At 40.1% G+C, this 24,791-nt stretch overlaps 1 protein-coding gene across 2 annotated transcripts in view; it reads left to right on the top strand.

The window, feature by feature from the left end:
* Positions 1-24,791, top strand: part of RNF130 (ring finger protein 130) — a 142,223-nt gene that overhangs the window by 18,476 nt on the left and 98,956 nt on the right. For both annotated transcript variants that reach the window (XM_005893437.2, XM_070373496.1), the window contains exon 2: positions 23,325-23,519. In XM_005893437.2, the coding sequence (XP_005893499.2) occupies positions 23,325-23,519 (195 nt within the window). The remainder of the gene's footprint in view (positions 1-23,324; positions 23,520-24,791) is intronic.

The following is a 24,791-nucleotide window of genomic DNA, read 5'->3' as shown; positions in this document are numbered from 1 at the left end:
AGGAGGAGCACATGTTTCTGGAGCAGAGATGACCACCACGGGATGACATGGTTGTGGCTGCCCGAAGAGGCATTGCTGGCTTGGGAAGCAGCTTCAGAAAGATGAGCCCAGAGACGGAGGTGGGAGTTGGGCAGTGACCAGTGCCCCCAGTTACATGTGTGGAGCCAGGGGTGGTGGCAGATTGGCCCCAGGGTGACCACAGCAGCGGAAAGCTTGGGGTACCCTTGGCCCCTGGTTGGCAGACAGGCTCCGTGACAGACAGCGGCTCCAGGGTGGCCACTGCAGTGGTGAAGCTGGGGTGCCCTCAGCTCCTGGGCCTCATCCTATGTCAGCTTCATGCACTCATTTCACATACCAGCAAATTATGCTCAAAATCCTTCAAGCTAGAAATCAGCAGTATGTGAGCAGTATGTGACCTTCCAGATGTACAAGCTGGGTTTAGAAAAGGCAGAGGAACCAGACATCAAATGCCAACGAATGCTAGATCAGAAAAAACAAGGCAATTCAAAAAAAAAAGAAATGTGCTTCACTGACTAAGCTAAAGCCTTTGACTGTGTGGGTCACAACAAACTGGAAAATTCTCAAGGAAATGGGAATACCAGACCACCTTACCTGCCTCCAGAGAAACCTGTATGCAGGAGAAGAAACAACAGTTAGAACCAGACATGAAACAAACCGATTCAGAATTGGGAAAGGAGTACATCAAGGCTGTATATTGTCACCCTGCTTTATTTAACTTATATGCAGAGTACATCATACGAAATCCCAGAATCAAGATTGCCAGGAGAAATATCAATAACCTCAGATATGCAGATGATACCACTTTGATGGCAGAAAGTGAAGAGGAACTAAAGAGCCTCTTGATTAAAGTGAAAGAGGACAATGAAAAACTGGCTTAAAACTCAACATTCAAAAAACTAAGATCATGGCATCCAGTCCTGTCACTTCATGGCAAATAGATGGGCGAAATGTGGAGAAAGTGTCATATTTCATTTTCTTGGGCTCCAAAATCATTGCGAATGGTGACTACAGTTACAAAATTAAAAGATACTTGCTCCTTGGAAAAATACCTATGACAAATCTAGACAGTGTATTACAAAGCAGAGACATCACTTTGCCAACAGAGATCCATCTAGTCAAAGCTATGGTTTTTCTAGTGGTCATGTATGGATGTGAGAGTTGGACCATAAAGAAGGCTGAGTGCTGAAGAATTGATGCTTTCAACTGTGGTGTTGGAGAAGACTCTTGAGAGTCCCTTGGACTGCAAGGAGATCAAGCCAGTCAATCCTAAAGGAAAACAGTCCTGAATATTCATTGGAAGGACTGATGGGGAAGCACCAATACTTCACCCACCTGATGAGAGGGGGGCAAGAGGAGAAGCGGGGCAACAGAGGATGAGATGTCTGGATGGCATTACTGACTCAGTGGACATGAGTAGGAGATAGTGATTTACAGAGAAGCCTGGCATGCTGCAGTGCATGGGGTCATAAAGAGTCAGACATGACTTAGCGACTGAACAACAGGAAGTATATAGCAGGCAGAACAAGAAGTTCCTGCATTCTGTCTGGTGCAAGCAGCAAGGTAAGTCAGCCCCTGTGTATTGTGTCGTGGTGAAAACAGACATTAAATAATAACACAAGAATTATTTAATAATAATTCTTGGGGAAAGGATCAAGATGCTGAGAGAGCATAAATGAGAAGATCAACCCAGTCTAGGTTGGTCAGGGAATACTTCTCTGAAGAAATGATGTTTAAGCTGAGGATAAAGCATGAGCAGATATTAAACAAAGAGGGACATGGAATGGAAGACCAGTTCAGGCTAGGAACATATATGAAAACTGAAAGTGATATTTAAAAAAACGACAGCAACCTTGGAATGCTTGAGTTTAGAGAGTAAGGGGGAGAATGGTATATAGCAGAGATGAAAATGTGGGTCAGTACTTTTTAGGCTGTGTTGCAATTTTTTACTTTATCCCAAGAGGAATAGAAAACTGTTGAAGGGTTGGTTGGTTTAATTTCTTTTGGTTTCTCTGAGTCTTTGTTGCCACACTCGGGCTTTCTCTGGTTGCAGTAAGCGGAGACTGATCTGCTGCGGTGGTTGGGGTTCTTTCTGCAGTGGTTTCTCTTGGTGCGGCGCACAGGCCCTAGACTCACGGGCTCTGATAGTTGTGACTCACAGACTCATTAGTTGCGGCTCAGGCTCAGTAACTGTGGTGCATGGGTTTGCTTGGTCTGTGGCATGTGGAATCTTTCCAGCCCAGGGATCAAACCCATGTCCCTGCTTTGGCAGGAGGATTCTTATCCACTGTACCACCAGGGAAGTCTCTTACAAGTATGGTAAAATACACATAACATAAAGTCTACCATCTTAACCAACTTACGTGTGGGATATTTTAGTAGTGTTGCATAGATGCGCGTTATTGTGCAACCAGTCTCCAGAACTGTTTTCATCTTGAAAAACTGAAACTGCATACCCATTAAACAACTAGAATTTCCTTCTCTCCCTGGCCCCTGGAACCCATCCTTCTACTTTCTGTCTCTATGAATTTGACTGCTCTAGAAACCTCATATAAGTGGAGTTATATAGTATTCATTTGCTATAACACACGGGGAAATGTACAGTCAAAAGTCTGCAGCTTGATGAATAACTGTAGCAAACACGTTGATGTCACTCTGAACCTTGTCAAGAAATAGAGCGTTAGCAGCTCCACAGAGCTTCCTGGATATCCCCTTTCAATCACTATTTCTCCTCCCTCTTTCCCGCGAAGTAAATACTATTCTGACTGAACACTAGCGATTATGCCTGTTTTTTAACTTATATACATAGAATTATGATTAGTTTCTTTTGCTCACTTCATGTTGGTGAGATAAATTCATGTTGTTGCATATAGCAGTAATTGTCAGTGACCCAGTGCATGAATATACTGCATTTTACCTATTTTGCTGTGTGGGATGCCCGCTTTTTAGCAGTTACAGCCAATGCTGTCATAAAGATTGTGTATGTGTCTTTTGTTACACGTATATAACATTTTATTGAGTATATGCTTGCTGCTGCTAAGTCGCTTCAGTCGTGTCCGACTCAGTGCGACCCCATAGACGGCAGCCCACCAGGCTCCCTCTGTCCATGGGATTTTCCAGGCAAGAGTACTGGAGTGGGTTGCCATTAGGAGTAGAATTATTCTCTCCCTCTCAGTTTTCTTACAAGCCTGATATGTCTATAACAATTCACCATCTTTCCTCCAAAAATCTGTTCCTCCTCCAGTGTTTGCTGTTTCAGTCAGCACAAACTTTTACCCCCATATCTAATTAATTACCAACTCCTGTTGATCCATATTCTTTAACATCTCTAAAACGTGTCTCCATTCCTTACTACATCCACTGCAACCTTCTAATCTCTTACCTGAACTGTGGCTTCCTAACTGGCTTCCGGTGTCTGCTGGCACTCTCTCGCTGTAGTACCAGGAGGCACACTTTTTTGGTTGTATGTGTACATTTATCCCCAATATATGTATTATGCTTATAAATGTTAAACCACACTACTGGTTTTCTTTGACATAGTACCTTAAAGTGTAACACTTAGGTTAATAGTTAATAACAGCTATAATACGTCTGTATTTCTCATAGTCTTTTGTGATCATTTCCTATTTGACGGTGTTCTTTTCCAAATCAGATTAGTTGGGGTTTTTTTAAAACCTATTATGGTTAGTGAAAAAGGGCTTGTATAGGAATAGAAATGTCAGCTGTGCCAATTTATTTTTGCTTTATTTTGTAGGGACTTTTTTTAAGGCATTAGTCCATTTTATGAGAGACAGTTTAGTTAAAAGTAGAGGGTATCATGTGTAACTTGATATAACTGTATATGCTATTTTGTAATAAACTGAAAAAAACATGTGTGTGAGGGAGTTATGCATCCACTTTACATTTACGGGATCATTCTTCATTCAGGATATCTCGGAATACCATATAAGGTATACAACCATCTGACATGGATTAAGGAAAGAAGCCAGTGTTAATCCATAATTAAATGTCATTAATTCGTAATTTCTTATTTATTATCACAGTGATTTTGTTGTTGTTGTTGTTGAAGTAAATTTAGAAAGGTCACTAGATATATACACACACACAGTCAATTGTACTTCTGTGTGCCAGAGTAAACAATTAGAAAATGTATTTTTAATATAATTTAAAATGTTATGGGCCCTGAAAACTAAAAAATATTGTCACAGGAAGTTCCAGAAAACCCAAATAAATGGAAAGACATCCATGTTCAAGGATCTAAAAACTTAGTACTGGTATAGTGGCAGTACTCCCCCAAACTGACCTACAGAGTCAGTATAATCCTAAGAAAATACCAGCTGGCTTTTTTGCAGAAATTGACAAGCAAAATTTATGTGGACCCAGGATTGTCAAAACAATGTTGAAAAAGAAAAATGAAGTGCTATATTTCCTGATTTCAAAGAAAGAAAGAAAGTGAAGTCGCTCAGTCATGTCCGACTCTTTGCAACCCCATGGACTATAGCCTACCAGGTTCCTCCGTCCATGGGATTTTCCAGGCAGGAGTACTGGAGTGGGTTGCCATTTCCTTCTCCAGGGTTTCTCCCCACCCAGGGATCAAACCCAGGTCTTCCGCATTGTAGCCAGGCGCTTTACCATCTGAGCCACCAGGGAAGTCCTAGTTTCAAAACATACTATAAATCAATGTGGATTGGCATAGACATTTGCCATAGATAGACATATCTGTGGCATAGAACTGAGAACTAGAAATCAACCCTTAATTTATGATGAATGGATTTTGACAAAGGTGCCAACATTGAGGGAAGGAATAGTCTTTTCATCAGAGAGTGCTGAAACAACTGGATAGCCAGGAAGACAGTGCGGGAGGAGACCAAAGAAGTTTGTATTATCGCAAAAGTTAAGTAGTTAGGTGCCTCTGACACTGCCGAGGAAGATGGAATGCTGAGGAGTGGAAAGTATTCTTTACATTTGTTGATGTAAAGCTAAGTGACTGGAAAATTTGGAAGAAAGCAACTATAACATTTTTAAGTTTACAAATACTGAGGTCAAAGAAGGCTGGGTAATTGCAAATTATTTTCATGAGATGAGAGATTACTTGAAGAAATCAGCATGAATACACAACTATGAAAAGCATTTTTACTGAGATGAACTGGGAGACCTATCTTAAGAATATGTTTGCTTCTTATGAACTTTGAACCCATTTCCATTGTGCTTTAGCCTTGCTCTGATCATCTTAGTTCTCAGGTTATTTTCCCTTTATAGGGAAACAAAAGCAAAAAAGGTTTTGAGAAATGTTTTCATCCATTGTTGTGTTGGCCCTGAGCTGTGACCTGTTTCTTCTTTCTTTGAAAAAACTTAAACCTTTTGGAAAGGCCCTTCAACTCTCTCTGGGCTTTTTAGTTTTGGGGATAAATTTTATGTCTGTACTGTCATCCTGCATTTGCCTTTGCTTTGTACTAGTCTTCCTTAAAGTTGAATTTATCTGTGCATTCTTGCTGGTTTCTTCATTTTCTTTCTCATCAAGGTGATTTGTAATTACCCAGCTTCTTTGTCCTGGGCTTTGCATACTATAAAATGATAGGTTGCTTTCTTCCAAGTTATTGGTCATGTCACAATCTGGGGATATGTTAGGTTCTGGGTGGCAGTTTCCTCTGGTTAGTGTTAGTCGCTCAGTTGTGCCCAACTCTTTGCAACCCCGTGGACTGCAGCCCACCAGGGTTCTGTGACCATGAGCTTCTCCAGGCAAGGATACTGAAGTGGGTTACCATTTCCTTCTCCAGGGGGTCTTCCTGGCCCAGGGATTGAACCGGGGTCTCCTGCGCTGCAGGCAGATTCTTTACCGACTGAGCTACAAGGGAAGCATCTTCCTCTGGTTATCCATAGCGTTTATTCTGTGGGAGATGAAATGAATGGTAAAGCAGATCAGGAACTGTTGAGATATCCTGCTTTTAGCCGAAGGAGATTTGAACCCCTTTCAGTACTCTTATCTTGTCTGACACTTTTGTGGTCTATAACGAGCTTTCATACTACTCCATTTGGCCAGTTGACCTTGGTGTTTTGCCCCCATCAAAGTCTCATTTCTATCTCTCAGACATGTTCTGAGTTCTTCTTTTCACTTGGATTTTCTTCAAGGATGTACTCTATCTTGATATAACTGCTTTTCCTTTTTTCCCTCTGAATAATAGTTTCTTAGGTAAAGTATTCTTTTTTATTATTATCAGCCAGTCTTGAGACCCACTTAAACAAATCTCATCGATTATTTTGTATATTTAGGATAAACTTTAATATTTTTGTCATTGTGCTGTGTGCTTAGTCACTCAGTCTTGTTGGACTCTTTGTGACCCCATGGACTGTAGCCTGTCAAACTCCTCTGTCCGTGGGGATTCTCCAGGCGAGAACACTGGAGTGAGTTGCTATGCCCTCCTCCAGGGGATTTACCCGACCCAGGGATCGAACCCAGGTTTCCCGCATTGCAGGTGTATTCTTTACTGTCTGAGCCACCAGGAAAGCCCACTCACACTAACTGCTGAGGAAGGAGGTAGGAGAAGATGGAAAAAAAAAAAATCATGAAATCAATCCCTATGGAGGACAATTAGGAAGAAAAGCACCATGGTGAGAAGCTATTCACGTGAGAAAACAAATGAGAGAAGTGTGGAGTTTTCATAACCTGAGGTGTTTGTGAACCAAAGTAATGACAAGTCATTCTTTTGTCATTACTTATATTTTTTGTCATGATTGATTTCATGATTTTTTTTTCATGTTCTCCTAGGTCCTTCCTCAGAAGTTTTGCTTAAAGCCCTTTGATCAGTGGTCAGTCAGCATCTGGACAAATACTTCTCTTGTTAGTGTGAGACTGTTCCTTGCCCATCATTTTTTTTTTTTTTCCATGAAAATGAATCATTTCTTTTAACTCATCATTAATTCAAGGGATAACAACAATCTCATCATACACTTAGCTAGCTCCTGTGAAATGTAAGGAATAGTGGGAAACTATGTAAATAGAAATTTGCATGAAACAAGGACCCTAGATAATTGAATTGTATGAGTTCTTAATATATTTTGCATATTTACCCCATATCAGATGTATGAACTGCAGATATTTCCTCTCTTTCTTTAGGTTGCCTTTTAATTTTGTTGATGCGATCATTTGCTGAGCAGATGCTTTTTAGTTTGATGTGTTCCCAATTGTGTATTTTTGGTTTTGTTGCCTTTGCTTTTGGTGTCAAATCCAAAAACTCATTGCCAAGACTAATGTCAGGGAGCTTACTTCCTGTGTATTCTTTTAGGAGTTTTATGGTTTCAGGTCTTATATTCAGATCTTTAATCCATTTTGACTTGTTTTTGTGTATGTTGTAAGATAGTGGTCCAGTTTCGATCTTTTGCATGTAGCTGTCCAGTTTTTCCAAAGCTTTCCTTTCCCTATTGTATATTCTTGTTTGCTTTGCAGTAAATGAATTGACTCTGTATGTGTGATTATTTCTGGGGACTCTATTCTGTTCCATTGATCTGTGTGTCTGTTTTTATGCCAGTATCAGACTATTTTGATTACTATAGCTTTATAATATAGTTTGAAATTAGGAAGCATGGTGTGTCTAGCTTTGTTCTTCTTCAAGATTGCTTTGTCTATTTGGGATATTTTGTGATCCCATACAAATGACAGGATTATTTGTTCTGTTTCTGTGGGATATGTCATTGAACTTTTTATAGAAATCACATTGAATCTGTAGATTGCTTTGGGTAAAATGGACATTTTAACAATATTAAATCTTCCAAACTACGAGCATAGAATATCTTTTCATTTATTTGTGTCTTTTTCAGTTTCTTTCATTGGTGTCTTATAGTTTTCATTGTTTGGGTCTTACACCTCCATGGTTAGTTTTATTCCTAGATATTTAATTCTTTTTGATGCAGCTATAAATGGGACTGCTTTCTTAATTTCTCTTTCTGGTAGCTTGTTATCAATATAGAACACAAACACAACTGATTTACATATATTGATTTTATGTCCTGCAATTTTATTGAATTTATTAGTTCAGACAGTTTTTTGTGGAATCTTTGGGGTTTTCTATAAATACAGTATCATGTTATCTACAGATAGTATCTTATTGGGCTTCCCTGGTGGCTCTGATGGTACACAGTTTGCCTGCAATGCAGGAGACCCAGGTTCAATCCTTGGATCAGGAAGATCCCCTGGAGGAGGAAATGGCAACCCATTCAGTATTCTTGCCTGGAAAATTCCATGGACAGAAGAACTTGATGGGCTACAGTCCACGGGGTTGCAAAGAGTTGGACACAACTGAACGACTTAACACATACATCTACAAATAGAGACAGTTTTACTTCCTTTCAGACTTGGATGCCTTTTATTTATTTTTCTTGCCTGATTGTTATGGCTAGAATTTCCAGTACTGTGTTACATAAATGTAGCAAAATGGGTATCCTTGTCTTTTCCTAATCTTAGAGGAAGAACTTTTAGGTTTTCACTGTTGAGTATGATGTTAACTGTGGGCTTGTCATTATGTTGAGGTACATTCCCTCTCTACCCATTTTACTTTTTTTTATCATAAATGATGCTGAATTTTATCACATGCTTCTCTGCATCTATGGTGATGATCATATGATTTATATTCTTCTTGTTAATGTGGTATAATCACATTGATTCATGAATGTTGAAGCATCCTTGCATCCCTGGAATAAATCTCACTTGATCACAGTGTATTACTCTTTTAATATGTTGTTGAATGCATGATTATAACATTTGAAAATGTGTTTCAGATAGCCCAGTCTTTTTCAACACTGTCATTTTGTCAGAGCCACTAGTACTAAAAGTATTAGTACTAGAAACAAGAAATGATAAATAAAATAGGAGTGCTCCTGCATCTTTTACTTTTCTGCCCAAGAAGTGATAATGTCCTTCAATGTTGTTTACTTTGAGCTATAAAATGAATGTTTTGGGGAAATCTCATGTATAGCATGGTGACTATAGTTAATAATGCTGCATTGTATACTTGAAATTTGGTAAAATAGTAGGTCATCAGTGTTCTCACCACACACCAAAAAATAAAAGTAACTAACTATATGAGGTAATGGATATGTTAATTGACTTGACTATAATCATTTCACAGTGTATAGGTGTATCAAATCACCGTCTTAAATATATACTTGCTTTGTCGCTCGGTTGTGTCCAACTCTTTGTGACCCCATGGACTGTAGCCCACCAGGCACCTCTGTCCATGGGAATTCTCCAGACAAGAATACTAGAGTGGGTTGCCATGCCCTCCTCCAGGGGCTCTTCCCAACCCAGGGATCGAACCCAGGTCTTCTGTATTGCAGGCAGATTCTTTACTATCTGAGCCACCAGGGAAGCCCCAAATATATATAGTTTTTATTAATAGTTGTCTTAATTATTTTATTAATCATACCTCAGTAAAGCTGGAGTGGCGAGTCATGCCTTCATACACTCCTTTGGGCCTTCAGTGGTGTTCTTACATCTCTCTGTACATCAGCAGGATTTAGTTACAATGAGGTTGTCTAGCTGGTTCTTGATGGCAGCCAAGAAAATTGAACACTATTGATGGAGTGGGTCTCTTTATAGCCACTTACCTGTTTTCAGGAATGCAATGAAAATTTCCACCTTACATGTTTAAGAGTCTTATTGATGATACTATCAGAAAGGAATTCTATGTAGAATGATCACATTTGATTTGGGAAGAGTTTGAAATACTCTGTATTCATGGAGAAATATCTAGCAAGCAGTTGAAAATTAAAGACTAAAGCTCGAGAGAGATTTAGAATTAAGCATTATCTACATATAGGTGATAGTTGAAGCCATGTGAATGGACCCACTGAGAAAAGGGCCTGGGGCAGAGCCTTAGTGAACACACCCGCTGAGAGACTAGCAATGGAAAAATGCGAAAGAGTGCTCAGAGAGCTGGGAGGAAAATGTGATGGGTAGGAGCTAGCAGAAAAGAAAGCCTCAGAAAGAGTTGTACTCAGTGCTCTAATGCTTTTGTGGAATGGGGAGTGATATGGATAAAATAATTAGCATTTCTGTATGTTGTACTGTGATATCATTATCTTACCTTGCAGTGATTTTTTTGGTTATTTTGATTTACAGCATCTCTCTTGCATGAAGTATTTGTTACATCAGTTGTAATAAAAATTGTTTCTGAACATGACTTTCCAGGTTGATTTGTATTAGCCATCATTTAAAATTACTTTAAGATGCTTTTTATTATGTCATGGAGAACATCCAACAGATATATATATAATTTCTAAGGATGTGAAAAATAATCAAAATCCATTTGAGATCTACAGTAACTAAATAATGATAATGGATGGCTATTGACAAACTTGCTGACTGTTCAGCTATGTATGATCTTTTCTGCAATGCTGATGGATATATCCAGCACTCTAGGTGTGCAGAAGATATTTTATTGTTTTCTTTGCCTTTAAAATTCTATATGAAAAGACTGTAGTTTATAGTAAAAGTTTGTTTCTTCAGAATAAAACCAAAAGTAAAAATTGACAGTTAATAGAAAAATAAGAAACACATCTATTTTGCTTCTTAAAAATACTAGATTTGAAAGTAAAAAGTAGGTGGGTAACATTTGAGAACCTACACGGTTAAAATGTTCTTTTCAGCTCCTCTCAGTATAAGAAGCAGAAGACAGTGGAATATTACCTTTAGTGTGCTAACAGAACAATAAAATCTAGACTTTTTACCTTAATTTATCATTCAAGGATGAGAGAAAGTAAAAGAAGTTTTCAGATATGTAAAGACATGTTTACCATGAAAAGCAAGTTTATCCTTAACAGATCTTCATTGAAAGAACTTCTAAAATATGTAGAATAAGTAAGAAGGAGGAAGCACAGAAGTGAGATACGAATAGTACCGTGGTGGTTAATTTTATGTGTCACCTTCACAGGGCCACAAGGTTCCCAGGTATGTAGTCAACATCATTCTGAGTGTTTCTGTTAGGGTGTTTTTAGGTGAGACAAACATATAAATTGGTAGATTGAATAAGGCAGATTAAAGCAGATTGCCCTCTGTTGTGGTTGGACATCATCCAATCAGTTGAAGGTTTGGATGAAACAAAGGCGGTGATTATCCTTCAAATAAGTAAGTTTCTTCTTGCCTGACTGCCTTCAAACTGGTCGTACTGCCTTCAAACTGGTCGTTGGCTTTTTCCTGCCCTTGGAGTTAAACTGAAACATCAGCGCGTCTTGCCAGCCTTGGACTGGAACTCCACCATCAACTCTCCAACTTACTGACTTACCCTGCAGATCCTGGGACTTGTTCAGTTCAGTTGCTCAGTCATGTCTGATTCTTTGCGATCCCCTGGACTGCAATACGCCAGGCTTCCCTGTCCATCACCAACTCCCGGAGCTCGCTCAAGTCATGTCCATTGAGTCGATGATGCCATCCAACCATCTCATCCTCTGTCGTCCCCTCTTCCTCTTGCCTTCAGTCTTTCCCAGCATCAGGGTCTTTTCTAAAGAGTCAGTTCTTTGCATCAGGTGGCCGAAGTATTGAAGCTTCAGCTTCAGCATTAGTCCTTCCAATGAATGTTCAGGACGGATTTCCTTTAGGATGGTTTGATCTCCTTGCTGTCCAAGGGACACTCAAAAGCCTTCTATCAACACCGCAACTCAAAAGCATCAGTTGTTCGGTGCTCCGCTTTCTTTATTGTCCTTGATAGCCTCCTTTATGGGACTCATTAGCCTCCATAATTGCATGAGCCAGTTCCTTACGAAATAAATCTCTTTATATACGCAAATATCTTACTGGTCTGTTTCTCTGGAGAACCTTGACTAATATAAGAACGGACAGGCATCTGTAGGTAAAGTTTAACAAACATTGACTGTATGAAGCACTGACTATTAGAGAGGGGATAATTAAAGCAAGGTGGAACTGTATAGTGGACAGTTATGCATAAGATGAGAAGTGGCATGTCTGATCCCTGGAACGTGTGAACGTGGAAACATTATTTGGGGGGTAAAAAGCCTTTGCAGTTGTCATTAATAAAGATCCTTAGATGAGATCATCCTTGATAGCGTAGATAGGTCCTAAATCCAATGAGAAGTGTGTTTGTAAGAGACAGAAGCGAAGGGACACACACAGAGGAGAAGGCCACATGAAAGCAAAGGTTGGAGTTGCAGCCACAAACCAAGGTCACGTGGAGCTGCCAGAAGCTAGAACAGGCAAGGAAGGGTTCTTCACTAGGACCTTCAGTAGAAAGATGGCCCTGCCAGCCACCTTGATTTAACACTTCTGGCCTTCAGAATTGTGAGAGAATAATAAATTCCTGTTGTTTAAACAAACATCAAGTTTATAGTACTTTGTTATAGAAGCCTTTTAAGAGCCTTGTGTTATTTAGGAAGAAGATAGAGACATTGATTAAATGTCTGCATTCACAGATGAAGAAAAAGCCAAATTTCATTTAGTGTTTATAGATGATTTCCCTGGCCTCTTGGATTCTACCTTGGATCCTTAGAGAGATCTCTTGCCCTAGATGTTAATCTTTGGGTAAAGCTCTCCTCTCCTGGATAGTTACCCCTCCTCTCAGGTCAGGGAGGATGGCAAAAGATTGGCATCACAGCTGCCTCTCTGTGTCAAAGGACTTTTCCAGGAAGCTTTCTTCTTAGGTTTGATCTTCTTGATGGGCTTGAGTTGCCAAATGTGGATCCTGGTGGATTAAGAGAGCCCCTCATTGCTGCTTGACTCACATGAGAAATGTGAGTGTTCCAAGTGAGAAATTCCTGCTTAAGTTGATTTAAATAAGGAAGACATTAATCCTGTGTCAGAACCAGAAGCTCCAAGGTAGGGCAGCTTTCACGGTCCAGGAATTCAGCACTCAGCAGTGTTCCCAAGGATCTTGTCCCTTTCATTGTCCCTTTGCCATTGTATTAATAACTTTGCTGCTGCTGCTGCTAAGTTACTTCAGTCGTGTCTGACCCTGTGCGACCCCATAGACGGCAGCCCACTAGGCTCCTCTGTCCCTGGGATTCTCCAGGCAAGAACACTGGAGTGGGTTGCCATTGCCTTCTCCGATTAATAGCTTTAACTTTATCCTAAGATTTTCCCTTCTCTATCATAAAATGACTGTCAGCAAAAACTTGACTCATATGTTCTATTACTCACATCCTGTGGAAAGCAGAGAGAAGTCCTGTCATTCATATGTAATGTAACTTCTGTGTGGTAAATCTTAGATTGTCTGTCTACCTCCCAAAGTTTGGGCTCCAGTAGGTGTCACATAAAGCATGTTACTGTGTAGAGGTGATGACCAAATTAAATTAGGTTTCTGTTTCTGGTTTTCATTTGGTGGTAGGTATTTTTGGCAACTAATAGCATCCATTTGAAACCTCAAAGTGATCCCTTGGCCTTGCCTGAAGCTGGGGCAAAATAGCCTGGAAAGAAATAAATTAAAAAGTGACTGTCCATAGACCTGCCTACAAATGCTCTCCCATGCCTCCTTCCATGTGAACCAGCAAAGACATTCAAGAATGTTAGGTCATCAAGGCAGGACCAGTCTCTGCTTGGAATGAGAGGGAATGAATCTCCTTCCTATGTGTAATTATCCATATTCCTCTTCTGATTCTTAGCATTCTGACTTAGTTGTGTATATTGGGAACTGGATTTGTATAAGTAAAATTTGAAAAATAGTTTCTCAGGAAAGAGCTGATTGGCATGAAATGTTAGTAAGCATTGTTGCTCCAGTAAGAAAAAAGCCTACCAGCAATGTAGAGAGAATTCTAGCTGCAGAGGGTCTTAGACCTCCAAGTGGTTTGAGTGCACACATGGAGGGAGAGGAGTCAGTAAAGAAGGTTAGCAAGGAGGGCTCTGAAAGAAAAGGAGGAAGTGGAGAATCAGGAGGATGGGGGTCTTGGAAGCCAAGAGAGTGTAGAGTGCTCAGCTGGGACACTTGTAGCTGTCAGGTCAGTTTGGAAGAGGATCACACATGTCTTGGGTTTTAGCAGTGCTGAGGTTATTGATGCCTTTTCAGAGCACTTTTAGTGGAGTGACTGAATGCAGAGATTAAAATGTCATGAGGAGGGACTTGTCTGGTGGCCCACTGGTTGAGAATCTGCCGTGCAGCGCAGGGTATGTGAGTCCAGTCCCTGGTGCGGGAACTAAGATCTCACATGCTGCGGGGCAGCTAAGCCTGTGCACTGCAGTTACTGAACCTGTGTGCTCCAGAGCCAGCTTGCTGCAACTCCTGAGCCCACGTTCCACAACCAGAGAATCCACACACCACAAGAAGAGATCCCACATGGTGCAACAAAGAGCCGACAGCAGCCAAGTAAATACAGGCTTTTAAAATGTGGTGAGAAGTGGGTGGACACTGAGGAGATGAGAATCACAGGTACAGATAGCTCTTGAGAACAGTAGCAGTAAAGGGGAGTCTTTTGAGATACTGTTCTTTCTTCTCCTTTATTTTTACGATGGAAGAAACAAGCAGGTTTAAATGAGAGGAAAAAAGGCAGGGAATGATCATTGATACAAGGTTCCTGAGAAAACAGGAAAGGCTAGGGTCCAAGTTGTTTCTGCAGGCCATTATGATAACAAATCCTACCAGAAAATATATATATATACAACAGAAGTATTTGGGGAGGGATTTAAAAAACTAGATACAAGATTAAGGCAAAAATTAAAATTTACACATAAGTTAACAAATTAAAAGAGTAAGCATTTTCAGTGTTGCAGAGACTAAACAACTGATGAAGACGAGTGATAACAGATGGTGCAGGTTTGACAGGAAACAGCAAACTCTGTAAGGCAATTAGTCTGCAACTGAAAATAAATTAGATTCGAGTGAAATTAGAAATAGTAAGTTTATCCATGGAAGTAATAAAGGGATGAAAGCTAGCGACTTAAGTCCAGTAGCTAAATGTATAAAATTAAGAAGTTGGGTGAAAAACAGTCCTGTGGTTACCAAAGGGGAAAGGGGGAGGGATAAATTTGGGATTAACAGGTGACACTGCTATATACAAAAAAAAAACAACAAGAACTACTGCATAGCACAGGGAACGCTATTCAGTATCTTTTAATAACCTACCAGTTCAGTTCAGTCCCTCAGTCGTGTCCGACTCTTTGCGGCCCCATGAACCACAGCACGCCAGGCCTCCTGGTCCATCACCAACTCCCAGAGTCCACCCAAACCCATGTCCATCAAGTCCGTAATGCCATCCAACTGTCTCATTCTCCATTGTCCCCTTCTCCTCCTGCCGTCAATCTTTCCCAACATGAGGGTCTTTTCAAATGAGTCAGCTCTTCACATCAGGTGGCCAAAGTATTGGAGCCTCAGCTTCAGCATCAGTCCTTCCAATGAATATTCAGGACTGATTTCCTTTAGGATGGGCTGGTTGGATCTCCTAGCAGTCCAAGGAACTCTTAAGAGTCTTTTCCAATACCACAGTTCAAAAGCATCAATTTTTCAGCACTCAGCTTTCTTTATAGTCCAACTCTCACATCCATATATGACTACTGGAAAAACCATAACCTTGACTAGACAGACCTTTGTCGGCAAAGTAATGTCTCTGCTTTTTAAAATGCTGTCTAGGTTGGTCATAACTTTTCTTCCAAGGAGCAAGTGTCTTTTAATTTCATGGCTGCAATCACCATCTGCAGTGATTTTGGATCCCCCCAAAATAGAGTCTGCCACTGTTTCCACTCTTTCCCATCTATTTCCCATGAAGTGATGGGACAGGATGACATGATCTTAGTTTTCTGAGTGTTGAGCTTTAAGTCAACCTTTTCACTCTCCTCTTTCAGTTTCATCAAGAGGCTCTTTAGTTCTTCACTTTCTGCCGTAAGCGTGGTGTCATCTGCATATCTGAGGTTATTGATATTTCTCCCAGAAATCTTGATTCCAGCTTGATTCCCCACACGGCATGGCTTAGTTTCATTGAGTTAGACAAGGCTGTGGTCCATGTGATCAGATTGGGTAGTTGTCTGGGATAGTGGTGTCAGTCTGTCTGCCCTCTGACGCCCTCTCTCAGCGCCTACTGTCTTACTTGGGTTTTTCTTACCTTGGACGTGGAATATCTCTTCATGGCTGCTCCAGCAAAGTGCAGCCACTGCTTCTGACCTTGGACGTGGGGTAGTTCATCTCGGCCGCTGTGCCGTGCAGCTGCCGCTCCTGTGCCACGCATTATTATAACCTTTAGTGGAAAATAATTTATAGAAGAATATATATATATATACACACACACACACACACACACCCACTCACACATATATCTAACTGAATCACTTTGCTGTACATCTGAAACTAATCCAATTATAAATCAATTACACTTCAATTTTCTAAAAAGTTGGGAACAAAAGTAAAGAATTGTATTTTTTATTTGAATCATAAAATTAAATTCAACATTGAAAATAAAGACAAGAAGTAAAAAATCTAAAGATTAAAGAAATTATAATCTAATGTGAAAATAGTGAAAATGGAAACATCTAAATTTAGGGTAACTAGTTAGGTCCATTTTTATTTTTACTTCTTTTACAGAAAACAACTGATAGAATGTTACCCCTGTCAGAACATTACCACATGAAACAGAGTGGTCTTTGGCACAAGCTTTTTCTTTATATCAGGTCTTGCTTAATCTCCCTCTGTTGTTCTTCTCTTGCTCCCGTCATGATATGAGTTAAGTGTCTGCTGTATGCCAGAGATACTGAAAAAGATGCTAGATATCACGTTCCAGGAGACTCAGAGTGTGATAAATGCTAAAATAAATGGAATCTCAGGGTACCATGGGAACATGAATAAAACACCCAACTCAGCGTTAGGAAATTGGGAAGGCTTTTCAGAGAGGATACTTTAGCGCAGTTCTGAGGCTTAGAAGGTGGTCAGCAGAGGAGTCGTGGGATTGGCCTTTAAGGTGGAGGAAACAAGACACGCATTCTCTGGAAGCTAGAGTCTTGCCGGGGCACCTGTGCTGTGTGCCTAAGGATTCCAGCAGCTGCCCATCCCTAGGCCCACTTGGCTCTTGCAAGTTCTCAGGATGCAGGAGGAAGCATCACCCACACAACAATGTGGATATCACTACTTGGCAGATGGGGTGGTTGCAGTTTTAAGAAATGGGAGTGAAACTAATCAACGTGGAGAACTTTAGGCCGCTCTGAGGTGGGGAAGAGTATTTATTTACTTATCTACTCACAGCCTACTTTAAATATTCAAATATTTAATATCTGCCCTTCAGTATATCATTGAAGGGCAGATATTAGAGTAGCCCCTGCTCTCCGCAGTTTGAGAGAATTTGTGCACAATTTGTGCTCCCATGCACACCAGCAACGAAGACCCAGTGCAGCCAAAAATAAATAAAATTTGTTTGATTTTCACAAGAAGTTTAAGAGACAGTCTTTGTTCTGTATGTTTATGCTGGTCGCTTGTGCCCCTCCCCTTTCTGCTTGAACAGTTTTCAAGTGTTTTAGCTTCCAACTTCCACTAAACTTAGACCATTATGTTGCTCTTTTCCTTTCCTAAATTTGTAAGCTCTCTGCGTTGGCATTTTTAACTACTTTGTTGATACTTAATTTCTGTGCCAGGCATGCATCTTCAATCCATTTAGTGGTGCTTTAACATTAAAGACCAAGGTGTTTGGTTCTGTTGTATTTCTCTCTGGTATTTAGTATGTTACTGAGCATTTAAGTTAATATTCGTTGAAGTGAGTATTCCATAATTGTTCCTGTCCAGAATTGTTTGGTTCTTGTTAAGGGATAATTAGTCTCATTACTATTTCTGGGCTCAACAGGAAAGTCCATACAGAAAAAAAATTGAAGTTAAGTTTCTCAATAATGTAAAAATGTTTTCCAAATTTACTGAGATATATTTGACAAATAAAATTGTAAAATACTTTATCATTTTATATCACCTATTATTTCACATTTTCATTATGATTTTTAGTGGAAGTAAATTTAGTGATTCATAGATATTTTATGCCATACTACTGCTTGTCTTTACTTAATAAATTACTTCAAGTATAAATAACTGGGATTAAATTCTGGAGTAGTGCCAGTCAGTCATCAGTCCTCTTGAGAAGTTGTGTTGTAGAGCTGTTGACATTATTTTCATTGTTCAAGTTATTTGTTAATTAAAGCCAAGCATAGATAAGCATACCATGGTACTAAGTGATTATAAAAATCCCTTATTTTTTTTTTTCTGAACTTCCTTGAACAAGAACGTGAATTTAGGGACTTCCCTGGTGGCTCAGCTGGTAAAGAATCCGCCTGCAATGTGGGAGACCGGGGTTTGATCCGTGGGTTGGGAAGATCTCCAGAAAAGGGAAAGGCTACCCACTCCAGTATTCTGGCCTGGAGAATTCCATGGACTGTATAGTCCATGGGGTTGCAAAGAGTTGGACATGACTGAGCAACTTTCACTTCATCGGTGGTCCAGTGGTTAAGAATCCCCCTGCCAATGCAGAGGACATGGGTTTGATCCCTGGTTCAGGAAGATTCCACGTGTTGAGGGGCGGTTAGAGCCTGCATGCTACAACTACTAGAGCCTGTGCTCTGCAACAAGAGGAACCACTGCAGTGAGAAGCCTGCACACCACAACTGGAGAGTAGCCCCCACTCTGCAATTTGAGAAAGTCCGAGCACACCAGCAACAGAGACCCAGTGCAGCCAAGAGCAGATAAAATCTGTTAAATAAGAACTTGAATTTCTTACTATATTTTTATTGATATAAAGGTTTTCAAAGACCCTTAGTGAATAATGATTTGGATAAATTTGGGGGAACAGGAAACTTCTTTTCCACATACAATCTGTTGTTGGAATTTGTATTGATGATGGAGTTGTTCGTAGAATCTGTTCTTAGTGGGTGAGGATTCCTTAAGAGGATTTTTAATTTTCCCTTCAGTATGTTTCGTAAATTTTGCTCTTTTGTTGTACCCCTTGGTGTGTCTTTTCAGTCTTAGACTTTGTGACTTACTAGAGAACTGCTGTTCTTCTAAGTGGACAATGATACTGTTAAAATCAGAGAGAAAGAATGAAATCGAAGTGGTAGGTATTAGGAGCTAGGAAAATGGGGTGGAGGTGTGCTACTGGGTTGTGGATAGACTTCACACACATCTGTGCAGAAAATACCCATGTTTCATAGAAGACAAGCATACAGATCTCTAGGTATTCTTGAAAATTTTCCCAAGACAGTGAGGTTATCATAACACATTGACTAAATGCTTATATTTTTAAGCATGATAATTATCTATGAAACAGACATTATTACCGAAAGTAATATCTGTTTCAAAATTTCAGAGTTTGATGATTTTTTTGTGTCTTTCAAAAGTTGACTATTAAAATCATGACATAGGGCTTCCCTGGTGGCTCAGAGTGTAAAAATACTGCCTGCAATGCAGGAGACCTGGGTCGGGAAGATTCCCTGGAAAAGGAAACGCCAACCCACTCCAGTATTCTTGCCTGGAGAATCTTATGGACATATGGACAGAGGAGCCTGGTGGGCTATAGTTCATGGGGTCACAAAGAGTCAGACACGACTGAGAAACTTACACAAAATCATGACATAACCTTTTTTTCTCTCTGTTTGACTGAGAAAGGACTTAAGTTTCAGAGTGTAGAAACTGTTTCAGGAAAAGGTGAGTCATAGTTGTCAACAGTGTCAATCACGACAAATTGGGAAATCGTCTGTCTCCCACTTTGTAGTAACAAATCTGCTCTCATTGCTGTTCATCACCAGGATAATAAAAGAATTTAGGGAAAGCTATTATTTAAGAGGGAATGATAGATGTAGCATTTCTCTGAAGTTAGTGACATCTCTACATTTTACGTTTTCTCTAAGTAGTGTGAACATTTCATTTCTTTTGCTAAGCAGTGTGCTTCCAGGGCATAGACAGCAACCATTTCCCCCCTGGTGTTGTCTTATTGTACACCTCATTTGTTTAATGTTTAATTTTTCATTGTTTATTTCCTTCTAGTGTTACCCATTTGTGCTGCGCTCCTTTCCTTCCCTCCCTCTCAGCCCTCAGAGTACTGGCAGTGCCAATTCCAGGAAGGCTAGGGCACACCGTTCTCTGGCACTGCATGTCTTCAGAATAAATGTTTGTGACTTTCTTCCTCCTTCTGAACTGCCCTTCCCTTTTCATTTTAACCTGCTATAAAAGTAAGGATGAGAATGGAAAGAGCAGCCAGGGACAGCTTTTTAAGATAGGCAGAGTGCCAGAGATATAATTCCCGTGTTTGCAGAATCAAAAATTGATCAACTTCCCCTGACAAATTTAAATGTACTTGAAAAAACTTCCCTCCAAATCTAGGACAATGACCATGTAATTTATTGTCCCAGTGGATAGTTTCGGTGTCTTTGTGTATTTTGTTAGACAAGTAGCTATAATAAGTTAATATATGTATCCTAATGTGAAACTATAGAGACATATTTGCCCATAAATATAAATTAGATGAGGCTTTCCTGGTGACACAGCAGTAGAGAATCCACCTACAATGTGGAAGCCACAGAAGACGTGGGTTTGATCCCTGGGTGGAAAAGATTCCCTGGAGAAGGGCACGGCAGCCCACTCCAATATTCTTCCTTGGATAATCCCATGGACCGAGGAGCCTGGCAGGCTACAGTCCTTAGGGTCACACAGAGTTGGACACAACTGAAGTAGCTTAACACAGCACATAAATTACAGGAATATTTATTCTAGTTTCATGTTATTTTCCGTGATAGTTCAGTTGGTAAAGAATCCTCCTACAGTGCAGGAGACCCTGGTTCCATTCCTGGGTTGGGAAGATCTGCTGGAAGCTACCCACTCCAATATTCTTGGACTTCCCTTGTGGCTCAGCTGGTAAAGAATTCGCCTGCAGTCTGGGAGACCTGAGTTCGATCCCTGGGTTGGGAAGATCCCCTGGAGAAGGGTAAGGCTACCTACTCCAGTATTCTGGCCTGGAGAATTCCATGGACTGTACAGTCCATGGGGTCGCAAAGAGTCAGACACAACTGAGCGACTTTCACTTCACATGTTACTTTAACTAATTTAAACTTTCATATGCAGACCTGAACTTTTCTAATTTTCTTCGACACTTACTGAGAAGTTTGTTCAAGGATACTTGAATTTTAACAAGACTGTTAGTAACAGAACCAAAAGTTTGGCTTTCTCATTTACGCCAAGCAAAATCAGTCTCCTTGTGGTGATGATGGAGATGGGGATCAGGAGATAAGTAATGCAAAGAAATAGAGGAAGGCAACAGAATGGGAAAGACTGGAGATGTCGTCAAGAAAATTAGAGATACCAAAGGAACATTTCATGCAAAGATGGGCACAATAAAGGACAGAAATAGTATGGACCTAGCAGAAGCAGAAGATATTAAGAGGTGGCAAGAATACCCAGAAGATCTATACAAAAAAAAAGATCTTCATGACCCAGATAACCACAATGGTGTGATCACTCACCTAAAGCCAGATGAAGTCAAGTGGGCCTTGGAAGCATCATTACCAACAAAGCTAGTGGAGGTGATGGAATTCCAGTTGAGCTATTTCAAATCCTAAAAGATGATGCTGTGAGAGTGTTGCACTCAATATACCAGCAAATTTGGAAAACTCAGCAGTGGCCACAGGATTGGAAAAGGTCTGATTTCATTTCAATCCCAAAGAAAGGCAATGCCAAAGAATGCTCAAACTACCACACAATTGCACTCATCTCACATGCTAGTAAAGTAATGCTCAAAATTCTCCAAGCCAGGCTTCAACAGTATGTGAACCGTGAACTTCCAGATGTTCAAGCTGGATTTAGAAAAGGCAGAGGAACCAGAGATCAAGTTGCCAACATCTGCTGGATCATCGAAAAAGCAAGAGAGTTCCCAGAAAAACATTTATTTCTCCTTTATTGACTGTGCCAAAGTCTTTGACTGTGTGGATCACAACAAACTGTGGAAAATTCTGAAAGAGATGGGAATACCAGACCACCTGACCTGCCTCTTGAGAAATTTGTATGCAGGTCAGGAAGCAACAGTTAGAACCAAACACGGAACAACAGACTGGTTCCAAATTGGGAAAGGAATAGGTCAAGGCTGTATATTGTCACCCTGCTTATTTAACTTATATGCAGTGTACATCATGTGAAATGCTGGGCTGGAAGAAGCACAAGTTGGAATCAAGATTGCTGGGAGAAATATCAATAACCTCAGATATGCAGATGACACCACCCTTCTGGCGGATAGTAAAGAGGAACTACAGAGCCTCTTGATCAAAGTGAAAGAGGAGAGTGAAAAAGTTGGCTTAAAATTCAACATTCAGAAAACTAAGATCATGGCATCTGACCCCATCATTTCATGGCAAACAGATGGGGAAACCGTGGAAACAATGACAGACTTTATTATTTTGGGTTCCAAAATCACTGCAGATGGTGACTGCAGCCATGAAGTTAAAAGACGCTTGCTCCTTGGAAGAAAAGTTGTGACCAACCTAGATAGCGTATTAAAAAGCAGAGATATTACTTGGCTGACAAAGGTTCATCTAGTCAAAGCTATGATTTTTCCATTAGTCATGGATGAATGTGAGAGTTGGAGTATAAAGAAAGCTGAGCACAGAAGAATTGATGCTTTTGAACTGTGGTGTTGGAGAAGACTCTTGAGTCCCTTGGACTGCAAGTAGATCAAACCAGTCAATCCAAAAGGAAATCAGTCCTGAATATTCATGGGAAGGACTGATGCTGAAGCTGAAACTCTTGATAGTTTGGCCATCTGATGCAAAGAACTGACTTAATGGACAAGACCCTGATGCTGGGAAAGATTGAAGGCAGGAGGAGAAGGGGACGATAGAGGATGAGATGGTTGGATGGCATCACCAACTTGATGGATGTGAGTTTGAGCAAGCTCCTGGAGTTGGTGAGGGACAGGGAAGCCTGGCGTGCTGCAGTTCATGGCATGGCAAAGAGTCAGACAGGACTGAGCAACTGAACTGAACTGCGGTGAATGAGCAGAAGTCAGGGTAGATCCATCCCTTGGATTGCTGGGGGTTCTGTTTGTCATATCTTCCTCCTCTCTTCACCAACCTACATTAGATATGGTCAGTCTTTAATATTTTATCAATCTGTGAAGTTAAACAGTCTCCCTTCTAATTTCCTTTACAGGTAACGTTTTAATGGAGCATCTCTCTCCCTGAACAGATATGGACTCGGATTCATTGCGTTGTCCTTTGTGGATGTATTTATAGCTCTGCTGGGAGCAAGCTGCTTGAAGTGCTGTGGTATCCAGAGAATAGTTAAGCACTTTGACGAAGACTTGATTGATTTTGTTTCCTTGAGGAAAAAGTTAATATCTCTGGTTGTTTTTTTTCCCTCTTCTCATCTGTCTAGTTGCTGATCATCTGGGCTGTGATCCTCAAACACGGTTCTTTGTCCCTCCTAACATCAAACAGTGGATTGCCTTGCTGCAGAGGGGAAATTGCACCTTTAAAGAGAAAATATCACGGGCTGCTTTCCACAATGCAGTTGCTGTAGTCATCTACAATAATAAATCCAAAGAGGAGCCAGTCACCATGACTCATCCAGGTAAACAAAAAAAGGAAGTTGTAGATTTTGTTTTCCCTCTGGCAAATTATTGCTTTATAGGAACGCATTCTACCTCTTGCTGAAACCATATCATTTCCAACATAATTCTAGGATTATATTTTTCTTTGGTATTGCCATTTGTTTGTTGAGATACATTTTTTTTCTTTTAGTTGAACTTTTTCTTACATAACGACAGTAAAACACTGTGAGACTTGCACTCATTAAGGAACTGACTGTGACTGAATCCTTAGTCATTTCACATTTCACTTGATAACTTTGAAAATAGTATCTTAGATTTAGAATCATTCGTCCAGATTATGTCATGCCTTTTATCTTATCAAAATGAATGTTGAAACTAACTTAGTAATTACTTTAATTATAGTAGTAACCATATTTCTTCATTTCTGTGGAAACAGGATATTTCTAATGTGCTTGTTTTAATAACAATGGTGCAATTTATTGAGCACTGCTATATATATGGCAGGCACGATATAGCAGTGAATTTTTTGGTTTTTATTAGACTTTACTTTTTAAAGCAATTTTAGGTTCCCAGCAGAATCTGGACATTTTTCAGACTGGCTTTTTTCACTTAGTTATATGCATTTAGGTTTCCTCCATGTCTTTTCATGACTCGATCGCTCATTATTTTTGAGTGCTGAATATTCCGGTTTCTGGGTGTTCCACAGTTTATTTATCAAGTCACTTACTGAAGGACATCTTGGTTGCTTCCAGGTTTGAGCAGTTATGAGTGAAGCCACCATAAACATACGTGCAGGTTTTTGTGTGGACATAAGTTTTCAATTCCCTTGGATAAATACTAAGGAGCCTGATTGCTGAGTTGTACAGTAAGAGGATAGTTTTGTAAGAAACCATCAAACTATTTTCCAGAGTGGCTGTACCACTTTATATATTTCCAGCAGCAGAAAATGAAATTTCCTGTTACTCCACATCCTCACCAGCATTTCGTGCTGTTTTTTTTTTTTCCTTCTTTTTGGTCATTGTAATAGGTTGTTTTAATTTGTGTTTCTCTGGTGACATGTTGTAGAGGAGTCTCTTTTTTACATATTTTCTTAGACAGTCATGGCCTCATGGCCTCATCATGGCCATGTATGTTATAGGTACTCTCCCACTTACAGACCAAGAGATTGAAGCAAGCAAGGGCCAGCAGAAGAGAGGCTTAGACACAGGTGTTTTGGTGTTTACCTTTCAGTTTACCAATCTGTCTATTACAACTAGTTGAAACCTAGATAAACTTTAATTCTGCACTTATAA

Source organism: Bos mutus, chromosome 7 (genome assembly GCF_027580195.1).
Source record: "Bos mutus isolate GX-2022 chromosome 7, NWIPB_WYAK_1.1, whole genome shotgun sequence".
NCBI lineage: Eukaryota > Metazoa > Chordata > Mammalia > Artiodactyla > Bovidae > Bos > Bos mutus.
Note: the sequence above shows the minus strand (reverse complement) of the source record. Positions and strands in the feature narration are given on the sequence as shown.